This window comes from Xenopus laevis, chromosome 8L (genome assembly GCF_017654675.1).
Source record: "Xenopus laevis strain J_2021 chromosome 8L, Xenopus_laevis_v10.1, whole genome shotgun sequence".
NCBI lineage: Eukaryota > Metazoa > Chordata > Amphibia > Anura > Pipidae > Xenopus > Xenopus laevis.
The window spans coordinates 16,486,200-16,499,365 of record NC_054385.1 but is presented as its reverse complement, the minus strand read 5'-3'; the positions used below and the strand labels follow the sequence as shown (position 1 = coordinate 16,499,365).

At 41.3% G+C, this 13,166-nt stretch overlaps 1 protein-coding gene across 2 annotated transcripts in view; it reads right to left on the bottom strand.

Moving 5' to 3' along the window:
* crb2.L (crumbs 2, cell polarity complex component L homeolog) overlaps window positions 1-12,862 on the bottom strand; it is an 84,292-nt gene extending 71,430 nt beyond the window's left edge. Inside the window, exon 1 of one of the 2 annotated variants that reach the window (XM_018229554.2) lies at window positions 12,596-12,862. In XM_018229554.2, coding sequence (XP_018085043.1) covers window positions 12,596-12,674 — 79 coding nt within the window. In that variant the 5' untranslated portion in view covers window positions 12,675-12,862. The remainder of the gene's footprint in view (window positions 1-12,595) is intronic. The other variant, XM_018229553.2, reaches the window with a different exon arrangement.
* Window positions 12,863-13,166: the final 304 nt, after the last annotated feature.

Here is a 13,166-nt window from a genome sequence, read left to right as displayed (position 1 = left end):
GGTCTAACACTAAGGGGCACATTTACTTAGGGTCGAATATCGAAGGTTAATTAACCCTCGATATTTGACCGTCGAAGTTAAATCCTTCGACTTCGAAGTCGAAGGATTTAGCGCTATTCGTTCGATCGAACGATCGAAGTAATAATTGTTCGTCTTCTTTGTAATATATTCTTTTATACACATGCACTGTTACTTTTAATATTAAATATAATACATTTTAATACGTTTTGTCCTTGTGCTCTAACGAACTCATCGCCCAGATGAATGCTTGTGCCTAAGTGTATGAACTCTGTGTATGTGTGGAAAGGGAAAGTTGCCTATTTATATGTTTAATAACTAGTGTGGCTAGCAGAAAAGTGTGTTTGAATATAAATTAACCCTTTGGCTGCTGGAGTGCTTGTTGAACTAGTAGGATCTTACCCTGACTAACTACCATTGGAGAGAGTGTTTGATGCATTTCTGTAGTGTGAGTTCTTACCTGTTATATAGGGCAGGGGAATAGTCACATTAGGTTTATATCACCAGTTAATGATAGATGGTGGCAGCGAATAAATTTTGTGGGTGTTGGTGTGTTTTGGGGTGTCTGATGTTAGTCTAACCTGTGCGTAAGGTGATTGAGAGACTGAGGGGCACATTTACTAAGGGTCGAATATCGAGGGTTAATTAATTTCGAAATTCGAATATCGAAGTCGAAGGATTTACCGCTATTCGTTCGTTTGAATGATCGAAGGAATAATCGTTTGATCGAACGATTAAATCCTTAGAATCGAACGATTCGAAGGATTTTAATCCATCGATCGAACGATTTTCCTTCGATCAGAAATTTGCTAGAAAGCCTATGGGGACCTTCCCCATAGGCTAACATTGATGCTCGGTAGGTTTTAGGTGGCGAAGTAGGTGGTCGAAGTTTTTTTTTTTAAAGAGACAGTACTTCGACTATCGAATGGTCGAATTGTCGAAGATTTTTAGTTTGAATCGTTCGAGTCGATGGTCGAAGTAGCCAAAAAAAACTTTAGAAATTCGAAGTATTTTTTATTCTATTCCTTCACTCGAGATAAGTAAACGTGCCCCTAAGGCTACATTTGCAACGCTGTTATTTATTCCGTAATATAATGTTTTGTATAAGACTAGTTAGTGAATCCCATCTGTAGGAAGCAGAGCAGTACAGGTATAGGATCTGAGAGTAGGCCCCTAGTCTAAAAACTTTTGGTGGGCCCCAGGTCTAAGGTTTTTTGGTGGAGCCCTGGTGTCCCAGTCCGACACTGGGAGACTGACATTATTCAAGTTGTGTGAAGCACTAGTGACATGGTGAAAGTATTATCTTACACATACATAAATGCTGCGCTGTGCCATGTGAGTTCCAGTTCTCTTTTCCTCCTGCTGGAATGTTCAGCTTGTCTCGGACACCTCACCAAGTTCTTTATCTGTAGGTCTCGCATCTCTGTGACACCATAGTATGACAGCACATGCAGAGTATAATGGAGAACCAGTCAGGCCCGGACTGGCAATCTGTGGGTACTGGCAAATGCCAGAGGGGCTGCTGTATGGTTCCATAGAAAGTTACCATATAGTGGGCTGGTAGGGGGCTATTTGGGCCTCTGTGTACTTAGAATGGCAGGGCCTATTTTGACTCCCAGTCCAGGCTTGAAACCAGTGCTGAGATTGGTAATCAACTCCACTGTCTCTTATTATTGTTTTGATAACTGAGAATTCTGAGAATTTATTTACTGCACCAAAGTCCTGTTCTTGCATTATTAAACCTATAATTAGGCCTGTGCAACAATGAATGATTTTGGTATCATGTCAATACAGAGGGATTTCATATTCAACTAATGAATCTGATGAGGATATCTTGGAAAGGAAGGCGACCCCCATACCCGCTGCTGCTTGGCTCTAGATACATGGTGATTCCATGGGAAGGATCCAGTTTCCTAATCTGTCCATGACCAGTTGCATCGGCAGAGCAGGAGGATGAGGAGGAGGTTTAGGCACCGGTTCGGCTCCCCTGCCGACATTGCTTTCCTACTGCTGCTGTTGGACAACTGAGAAGAGGATGAAGAAGAGAAGGAGATGGGGGCAGAGGACATGCTGTCAGTAGAATAGCCAGGGAGGAGAAATCAAGCGCCGCATAATGGATGGTCGCCCTGTCGCCTTATCTGAAGAGAGTGGAAGTGAAGTTTCTGTAAGTTATTTCTTAATAAAGGCTTTGCTATTTTAAAGTTTAATTTGTCTTGGTGTTTTTTTTCGTTGTATAGTAACGAGTTTTTAAAAAAAGATTTTTTATGTTAATGGTCCTTTTAGAATATTGAGATGTATCCATCTTTCTTCTAACTAAAATGGATGCCCCTGTGTGCCTGTTGCAAGGACCTTCTGGTAACTAGTTAAGTTGTGTCAGTGACCAGGACCAGAACTAGGGGTAGGCAGAAAAGGCACGTGTCTAGGGCGCAAAGCTTGGGGGTGCCAGGCACGTACCCAGTGTCAGACCGGCCCACCGGGATACTAGGAAAAGTCCTGGTGGGCCCAGGTGTCAGTGGTCCCTCATGCTGCGAAACATTTGGCCTAATTCATGGCCATTACCTACTTCTATGAGAACAAAGAGGCTAAATAGATGGAATAATAGATTATAGCAGATTATAGCAGCCCATGCTTGTTTGCGCACAGCCGCATGCTCATTTGCGTGCAGCTCACGCTTGTTCCCGCACGGCTGTGTGCGTCGGGGGCGACTCAGGAGGCCAGTTTGCACTGCCAGTGACTGTACTGCAGATTTACCTGCGCAGAGTACAAAAATGATGGCTGTTTGTGGATTTTTTTTTTTAACTTTACCTGCTGCATTTGGTTTTGCAAATTCCTCTGGGTACTCTGTTTTCCTCCCATACTCCAAAACCATAAAGGCAGGTTAACTGACTCCCTTAGACTGTAAAGGTGGCCATAGACGTAACAATTACGATTTTTCTTGGAAAAGATCTTTCCAAGAAAGATCGTTCGTTTCAATACACACGTGTAGAGCTAAATCGTCAGATATACAGGTAGATATACGGGAAGAAACAATAGAATTCTACCTGTATCTGACGATTCAGCACTAACAATGGGCGATGTTTGGGTCCCTTCAAAGGCACCCGATCAAAATTTTCCGTCCAGCCCGATCGACGAGCCGACCGATATCCAAGTCTTCTGCCGATATCGGTCGGCTCTTTTTCCACCATACACACACCGAATATCAGACGAAAATTTGTTTCGTACGATATTATCTGTGCGTCTATGGCCACCTTAAGCTCTGCTGGGGCAGAGAGTGATTTGAAAAAGAAATTTTCTCTATAACGCGCTGTGTAAAATGTGTTGGCGTTCTATAAATAACATATAATAATATGAATCAACTAGCAGTTAGGCAGGCTTCATTTAAACCAAAAGACTGAACTCGACGGGCTTTCTTTTTTCAACCTGAGATACTATGTTACTATACTGTATTCTAAAATGATACAGAAATCACATCTGTTTGCCCCTATGTACACATATGGAAACAAACAGATGTACCGACACCTAAAGGTGGCCATACACGGGCCGATAAAGGCTGCCGACAGACCGTGTTGGCAGCTTATTGGCCGTGTATGGGGCCCCCCGACGGGCTTCACCGATCGAGATCTGGCCGAAAGTCGGCCAGATCTCGATCGGATGGGACAAAAAATCCCGTTGGATCGCGGCCGCATCTATTCGTTGAGGCGGTCCCGCGATCCGACCGCCCGTTAGGCATCGTTAGGATCCGATCGTTGGGCCCTAGGGCCCACGATCGGATCAGCCCGATATTGCCCACCTCAAGGTGGGCATATCGGAGGGAGATCCGCTTGTTTGGCGACATCGCCAAACGAGCGGATCTCTCCATGTATGGCCACCTTAAGTTGTATGTATTAAAGGGGTGGTTCACTTTTAGTATATTTTAGAACAGCCAATTCTGAGTAACTTTTTCAATTGTTCTTCATTATTTATTTTTTATTGTTTTTGAATTATTTTATCCTTTTCATCCCATTTCCAGCTTTCAAATGGGGGTCACTGACCCCATCCAAAAAACAAATGCTCTGTAAGGCTACACATTTATTGTTATTGCTACTTTTTATTACTCATATTTAGTGATTGGCGAATTTATGCGGCAGGTGTGAATTTGCGGCGAATTCCTGTTATTCGCCGCCGGCAAATAAATTCGCAAACCCCCCCAAATTCGCCCATCACTACCTGTGTTTCTTTTCGGACCCTCACCTATTCATATTACAGTCTCTTATTTATATCAATGCATAGTTGCTGGGCTAATTTGCACCCTAGCAGCCGTAATTGCAAACTGGAGAGCTGCTGAATAAAAAGCTAAATAACTCAAAAACCACAAATAATAAAAAATGAAAACCAATTGCAAATTGTCTCAGATCACCCTCTACATCATACTAAAAGTTAACCCAAAAGATACATCTCATAGGTGATACTTCACTGTTAATAGTTTTGCTGAATTATACCTGTACCCGCGCTATTTTCAGCTAAAACGTATATTCATAAAATATACGTGTGATGTTGCGGTGATTATCTTAGCCAGAAACAACATCCGCAGCACCGGAAATATCAAATGTCACATTACCCAATATCCACAATTTGTCCTTGACATATTTTTTTTGCAGCAACAAAGTTTCTTGGACTAAATGTGTTATTCAAACTGATACAGCAAATCCCAGCTTAATGCCACGGGCCTGACTTAATGCTGACTGTGTCAGTTAATGATAAAATAAAATGACTCAACCCAGTTTCACAATAATAATGACTTTACTAGATAAATCACCATGCTGCATGTCATCCGACCTAAAGTCCCTTTGTTTCCAGAGAATCTGCTAACCACCCACAAAACGTATAACAGAGTTAAAATTGCAAAAACAAAAAGAATGTGCAAGATTTAAATGAAAAGTAAGTCCTTCCTATCTTTTTCCCAGTTCCTCTACTGGATCATTAAATCAAGATACAATTATAGATCAGCACTAAAGGCCTACGTCCGTTTTTTTGGATGCCGGCGCATTTTCGCCAGTGAGTTTGCGCCAGCGTTAAAAAAACTGGGACATTTGGGCTAAAAAAAACGCCCCAAATTCGCCCATCACTACTCGGCAGTGAATGGATGTTCAGGTGGAACGGGAGAGGAAGATGTCAGCAGAACCCATCTCTTTGTATTGCAACGGTTCACCTCCATGATCTGCACCACAACACTGGATAAAGTGATAGTTTGATATGCCCTCAGAAGTGTGGCTTCTAAAAGGAATACTCTGGAGTTGATACTGATATGCTGTTTTGAAATCCGGAATCTTGTAAATTACCAATCCCACCAGAGAGTGGAGAAGCCACATGCTGAGTTTTACTGATTGAAGAAAACACCATTGAACCTTCTTTTAATCCATTTTACCTCCTGAAGCAAGCACCTTGTTTGACTTAATTAAAATTTTATTTTGGAGATAGCACTTTGTAGCAATCACTATAGCCATTTAGAACAGACATGAAAAATCTGAGCCTAGACTTTCTATGGTTCAAGACACACACAGATTAGTGTTGTAACACTTTGGTGACTGCACTGAATATTAACAATATTTCACTACGTTCTGTTATTTGTTTTTTTCCATAGCCTGTGGTGCTGATCTATAATTTTATCTTGACCCACCGTGACTGCAACTGAAGGGCCCTCTTCCTGGCACTCAGCTCCCAACGTGGCTCCCCTACCAGCAAGCATGTGCCTGTGTTCTTCTTACCTCCTCCTTAATTTGTCAATACCAAGTGGGGGAGAGACTACATTCTGGGTGGGGGCCGGGTTGCCAGGGCCCATGATGGCTGAGACCCACCAGGTTTCCCCCGGTGTCCTGAAGGCCCAGTCTGACACTGCACCCAGAGGAAGTTTAAAAGATTGATTATCTTTAAATGAACCGTTAGGGGCAAATATACTAACCTCTGAAAATTCACCAACGACGGCTTTGCTCACATCACCAGGCGTAGATTTGACAGGACAACGCTAATTCGCTAACATATAAAGTTGCGTCCAGGGCACCAAACGCTGGCGAAGTTGCGCTAGCGTTACTGCACCAAACGAAGCGAAGTTGTGCTAGCCTTGCCCAATTTGCATATGGTGCATATGTGTGCCATATGTTGGGAAAAGTAGGGGGGAAGCCGGTTACCCCAAAAAACATTTACGCTCTTTTACGCTCTTTTTCAGCCTATCACCATGAAAAAGGAAAAGACACTTAACGTTTTTTGGGACTATTTGGGAACTATTTTTTTAGGAAGTCCTATCTACTCTGTTGCACTTCGCCTGGTCTGAGGTGGTAAAGACAAGTCTGGCGCAAGAGGTAACATTCAGTGAAATCCGCATCTTAGTGAATTTGCGTAGTTACGTCCATTCGCCAGAGCGAAAATTCGGCAGCGATTAGGGAGCGAAGTACCACTAGAGTCTATCTCCTTTGTTAGCGAAGTTATGCCGGCGACCATTAGTAAATCGGCGAAGTTCCAAAATGACGTCACGCTGGCAAATTTTCACCAACGTTAGTCACTTCTCCCTTTAGTAAATTTGCCCCTTAGTATGATGTAGAGAGAGATATTCTGAGACAATTTGCAGTTCGTTTTTCATTTTTTATTATTTGTGGTTCTGAGTTATTTAGCTTTTTATTCAGCAGCTCTCCAGTTTGTAAATTTGCCAGTCTCATTGCTAGGGTCGCAATTACCCTAGCAACCATGCATTCAAGTCAATCAGAGACTGGAATAGGAATCGGGGAGGACCTGGATAGGAAGAGGAGTAATAAAAAGTAGCAGCAACCATAAAACTGTAGCTTCGTAGATAATTCATTTTTTTAGATGGAAAGCTGGAAAGAGTTTCAAAAGTCTTTCAAAAACTAAAAGAAATAAAAAAATAAAGGCTAACAGAAAAGCTGCTTAGAATTAGCCATTCTATAACATACGAAAAGTTAACTTATAGTGACCAACCCCTTTAAAATGGAACAAAGTGAGGGAGGGGATTGGATGACACTGCAAGACTAAGGGGGGTTGGGGAACATTTCAGATAATATGGGGATAAACTGCCATATTTTCATTTCAACCTGTGGAACAGGGCAGATCCTGTGGCTATGGAGGGGCCCTGCAATGTAGGGGAGTTCAGGGGCTCTTCGCCAATGAGGCGAGTTGAGGCTGTCGCCTCAGGCGGCAGTACCCCACTAGGTACCAGGGGCGGCAAAAATGCTGCTCCTGGTACTTTAAGAGCCGAATTTTCAGTTTTCAAACCAGAAATTCAGCTCTTCTAGCGCAGAGAGCAGTTAGGCTCTCTGCGCTAGTGTACTGGCCCTCTCTGCTGCCCTTGTGGACCCCCCTGGACCCCCTCAGGATCAAAAAGGTAAGCGCACGGTACCTGCCTCAGGCGGCGGAGGGGCCAGGATTGCCCCTGGGGGAGCTGCAGGATAGGATGCAGGGGAAGGGTTGTGGGCAGTCCTCCATGCACTCATTTATTCCACTTTCTGGTGATCCATTTATATTTATATTGTACATTCTCTTGCTATCCCCTAACAAACACAGAGAAACAGGAGCAAGGAACCTGCTCTTGAATGATTAAAACAATTAAAAGTGGGTTTTCATTTTTTTATAATATTTTAAACATCTAGGGCAGATTCCTCAAAGGGCGAATATTCGCTGATTTCCTAACAGCGCAGGCATCACTTCGCTAGCAAATGAGATAGACGGTAGCGTTGCTTCGTACTCTAATGCCAAATTTTCGCTGCTTAGGGAATTTGCCCCTTAGCCACCTGCCAAAGGATCCTAAACTGAGAGCCTCCCATTATAAAATAAACTACAACTCCCAGCATTACCAGTTATCAGTTGTCAGGGGAAACTTCTGGCTGATCATTTAATGCCACCTAGGGATGGGCGATTTTTTTCGCCTTGTTTCGCGGCAAAAAATGACGCCCATAGACTTGTATGGCGTTGTGCGTCAAAATTTTTTTGACACCCATAGACTATAATGGGCGACTGCGACATTTGGCCGGCGGCAAATTCTTGGCGAAACAAAATGGGTCAAATCCGCCCATCCCTACATGACCTATATCCTTCTTTGCCACATTGTCATATGGAGTGATTACCCTTCCCCCTCTATGCTACGTCTATCAACAAAGATCAACACATTAGGGCAAAAGCTGAAAGTGTATGTTTGGATAAACTTTGCACAACCTATAACCTGCTAATTGTTAGTTTGATTGACTATTTTTAAAAAACGGAGATGCAGTAAACTCTCTCGGTGCCTTTTCTACACCCAACTGAGCATTACAGATTAACATGCTCTCAGCTACAGTGTAATCCTGTTAGCAGCTCCACACCGGAGTCTTTTAACTCCTTTTCTCCCAAAGTAATCAAACCCCGATCAACTTTTTAGAAAAATTTCATGACTAACCAACTTCCAGCTGCAAAAGTTCTTCATTTTCGACAAAGCTTTGTATATTAATTTCATTATTTAACCTTTTATTGTCTGAGGATGTAATAATCTCAGAGAAATGATGCATGTCATGCACCTGATATTTAACATGTAGTGAAATATTCCTACCATTAAGCGGTTTGTTTAAACACATACGTACACAAGGATGTTTGGATGTGCCTCCACTGAAATGAATGCTGGGGTTTGTTCTAACAAAAAAAAAAAAGAAGTAGAATATGTCACAGTTCCCATTCACAAATTGTTGCAATTGCCAGTGCTGAAACTGAAGCTCCGCTTGGCAACCTTTCTCCTAAGCAGGTGCCTTAATTAATTATTATTGCCATAATTATTTCTGCACGACTGCGAGCGACAAATCTCCCAAAAATGCTTCTCCATTGGAAATCCGTAAAACCAACATATCGCAGTTGCCCAAAGTTTCCCCCAGAGGCAACTTTGTGATATGTTGGTTTTAGCACAAGTGATTTTAGTTATTTCCAATGCAGACGCATTTTAAGGAGATTTGTCTCCCGCAGTTGCGCATAAATAATCGTGGCCAACAAATCTCCCTGTCGGCCACTGCCCTTGGGTGCCTACCCCTAGTTTCTGCCCTTATTTGATGCAACCCTAGTAATAAGTCATCCAGCAAAGGTGTAATTCCAGGGAAAGCAGACGCTGCAATTGTTATGGACTCAGAAATGCTGAGCATCTTAATTTAATGTTTGGAAAGCAGAACATCCTTACAAGGGTGGCCCTCAAAAGGATTTTATTATGGGGCTTAGTAACATTACTGCTCTTCTTTATCCAATTGCAATAGGCCATTATACACATGGACAAGTACCAATCCACATATGAACATGTCATCTGGGCTGAGATGAGTGGGCACAAAGGCGTCAATTGAGGCGGGACAAAAGGGGTGGTGTCTTAACAATGCCCCTTTAAAGGAAGACTAGACCCAAAATGAATACTTGAAATGGTCTTTTTAGTTGATGGACAAAACAATCGTTTCGAGATAATCATGGTCTCACGATAACGAAAAGATCTTTTAAAGATCTTTACATTTATGGCCAGCTTAACTGTAGCAGGAAGAAGTGTGGAAGCAAAATACTGAACTCTGTCTGTTAATTGGCTCATGTGACCTAACATGTTTGCGTGCACTGTGAATCCTACAATCCCAGGGGGACGGCCCTTATTTTTTAATACGGCAATTTTCTATTTATGATTACCCAATGGCACATACTATGAAACAAGTCTATTATTACGAAAATGGTTTATTTATATAAAGCAGGGTTTTATATATGAGCTGTTTAAAGCAATATCTTTTTATGGAGACCTACATTGTTTGAGGGGTATAGTTTTCCTTTAATAACCAAACCAGAAATCTACATTTGTGGCTGCCTACATTGTTGTACATGTTCAGTTAAACTTCTTAAATGTTAAATGATAATGTCAACTTCTAGTCATCTGTTGAGTGCTGAAAATAACTATAGTAGTGCAAACTTTACTAGTTTTTACTCTCTTTGTGGCACCCCTAGGGTTCCATTCAGTAAACACAGAATCCAGGCATCCTTAAGGCCCCCATACACGGGTCGATAAAAGCTGCCGACAGACTGAGTTGGCAGCTTATTGGCCTGTGTGTGGGGCCATCCGATGGGCTTCCCCAATCGATATCTGGCCGAATGTTGGGCAGATCTCAATCGGGCAGGTCAAAAAATCCTGTTGGATCGCAGCAGCTTCACCAAACGAGCGGTTCTTTGGCCACCTTTATTGTCTTAGCTGACTAAATTTGGGTCCCCAGAGAGAAAGATTAATAACCCCATATTTAGAAAAACGGTGCTTAGAATTTTCTATATTTTTTAAATTATTTTTCCGAAAAAAGTGAAAAAAATTATAATTTTTTTTTCGTCCTTTGTTTATGTTTATATGTTCACTCCTTTCTTACATCATTTTAACTATAGTTTAACTGAACTGCAACTTCAATCAATCTTGGCAAGTGATGGGTGAATCTCTCCTGTTTCGCTTCGCCAAATAATTTGCGAAACAGCTGAAAAATGTGAAGCCATTTTCGAAAATTCGCGAAATGCATTGAAGCTAACGGGCGTCAAAATAATTTTGGTGCGCGACAATTTTTATACACGTAACTATTTTGTCCAAATGCGTCAATGGGCATCTGACACGTGACAATTTTTATGTGCACGCCTATTTTGATGCGTGACAATTTTTTTTTTTCACTGTTTATTTTTCATTGGCGAATTTTCCATGCAGTTTCGTGAATTTATTATCGGCCAGCGAAACGTGGAAATTTTCCACAAATGCATGCCTGGCGAATTAATTTGTCCATCACTAATCTTGGTACAACGATAAGAATCAGAAATATATGAAGTCAATGGCTAGAGGTTTTTTAATGGATTTATCATACCTCCCAACTGTCCCTTTTTCGGAGGGACAGTCCCTCTTTTGACAGCTCAACCCGCAGTCCCTCATTTGTACTGGAAAGTCCCTCTTTTCTATGCACTGAACAGCCAGAAAAAGAAACAAAGTTTCTCACTTAATTGGCTTTTAGCAGAGAGCCCAGAACAGCTAACAGGTGCAAATAAGATACTTTGTAACAATTTTGAGACACAAAAACACAGTTTAGATAAGGAGAAATATTTTCAAACTTTCATAACCTGCCAAATTTTGTAAAACAAACATGGTAATTAGGGGGTGTGGCCACAGAAAGGGGTGTGGTCAAAAAATTGCTGCGCTATGTGTGGGAAAAAAAATTTTGTCCCTCTTTTTACTTCCAAAATGTTGGGAGGTATGGACTATAGTTATTATTGTATAGTTATTCTTATTATTTCTATTCTTATTATTATCATTAATAATATGTATTTATAAAGCACCAAATCATTTCAGTCTTGTGCAATACATGGGAGTATACATAAACAAAATTATCTGTAAACAACTGAACTAAAAATAAAGTTTTGGAAGTTGAACAACCCCTTTAAACAAAAGTAAAAAAAATACTAATGATACAAAAGGGCCCTGTTCAACAGGGTTTATAATCTAGAAGAAGGAGGAGATATAAAACATAACCTATGAAGCACATATACTGAACATCCCAATTTTAAACAAAGACTTGCCAAGCAGAGTGACTGTGCTACTTTGTTTTTGTGTAGGGATTACCCTGGGACTTTCCTTTTGTATGTAAAGACTTTGTAGCCGAGTAGCTGAATCTGCGTAGCAGATAGTTCACATGCTCTGTGAGTTGCCGAGGTGACTGCTAATAAAGGAATGCCTGCTGCTTCTGTCTTTAGTGTGTACAAACCAAGACTCCGCAATGAGAGAATGAGGTTCCTGCCTACAGTACGAAGCACATGCTCTTGGCTAACAAAGTAATCTTGCTGCAAGAAAACATCTACATTAAATATCAATTAAAATGTGTTCAAAGTCATCTAAAAAAAAAAAATCAGATAGTACAGAGCAGGCGTTTTTTTCCACTGTTGTTTGTTGGAGTTGGAACATCTACTGTATAAATACAGCCAGTGGAAATAAACATGAAGATCTTGGTTCATGGGACACCACCATTAAAATCTAGAGGCAAATTCATTATCACTTGCTCAAAGTGGAACTAATGTGCTCCGAAGCACTTGAAAAATATAAAACTCTGTGCTGATTGTAGGGAGAGACTTACAACCATGAAGGAGGGGGATACTTGCATTAAAAAACTTTAGAGGCAAATTCAGTTCCACTAACTCAGGGGTGCCCAAAAGGTAGATTGGAATCTACCAGTAGACCTTCATCTGGTGATCACTAGATCTCAAGACAATGTCAACAAACAGCTTGTCTATATCACCTTCCTATTTCATGCTTTTTATTCAGATATTTTTACGCTAAGGTTACCTAAGAAATAGTTGTTTGTTAAACATATAAATTATTTCATAAACCAATATAATATTTAATATTTTCCATGGAATGAAATGCTAACAATGCTTTTTTTTTGGATGTAGATCATAATTGGGACAACATAAAAGTAGACCTCTCATTAGTAAAGTATGGGCACAACTGCACTAACTCAAAATGGAACTAATTTGCTCCAATGCACTTGACAAAAATATAGAACCCCCATTCTATGCATTAAAAGCTGTGCCGAGCACTTACCTTTTATGCGTGAAAAGATAACGAGCAGGAGCAGTATAACGGTATTTGCTAAACTTCGACTAATTCTTCTGGAGTCCATGTAAAGACGGATCCGGTGTGGTTCTGCGCATGGAACTATAAAATACAGATCGTTCCTATCTTGGGTCAGCCAGTGATCAGGGGCCGAGCTGTTTGGCAATGGCACCAGCACTAAGGCTGTGGACAGGGACTATGCACTCTGATGCTCTTCTGACTCTCTCTGCTGACAACTCATAAATAGTGGGCTGGATCACACACACACACATGGAAGGGGCTGCAATCAGAGGAGCAGTGTAGGGAAAAAGCCATCACTGACAAAGGGAAATTGCTTTGCCCTTACTGTATTGATGAGTCTCCCAACTTTCACACTTTTCCAGTTACTGGACAATGGAGCTTGAAGAATTACAATGTAAGGCACGGACAATAGGGAAAAACTCCAAGGACAATGGATTTATTTCACAATTTACAGCAGCGCTTGGATATTGTACTCTAGCTGCATATTTAAAAGGTGTTTTTTAATATCCAACACTTTTTTCAGTTCAGTTGGTTTCAG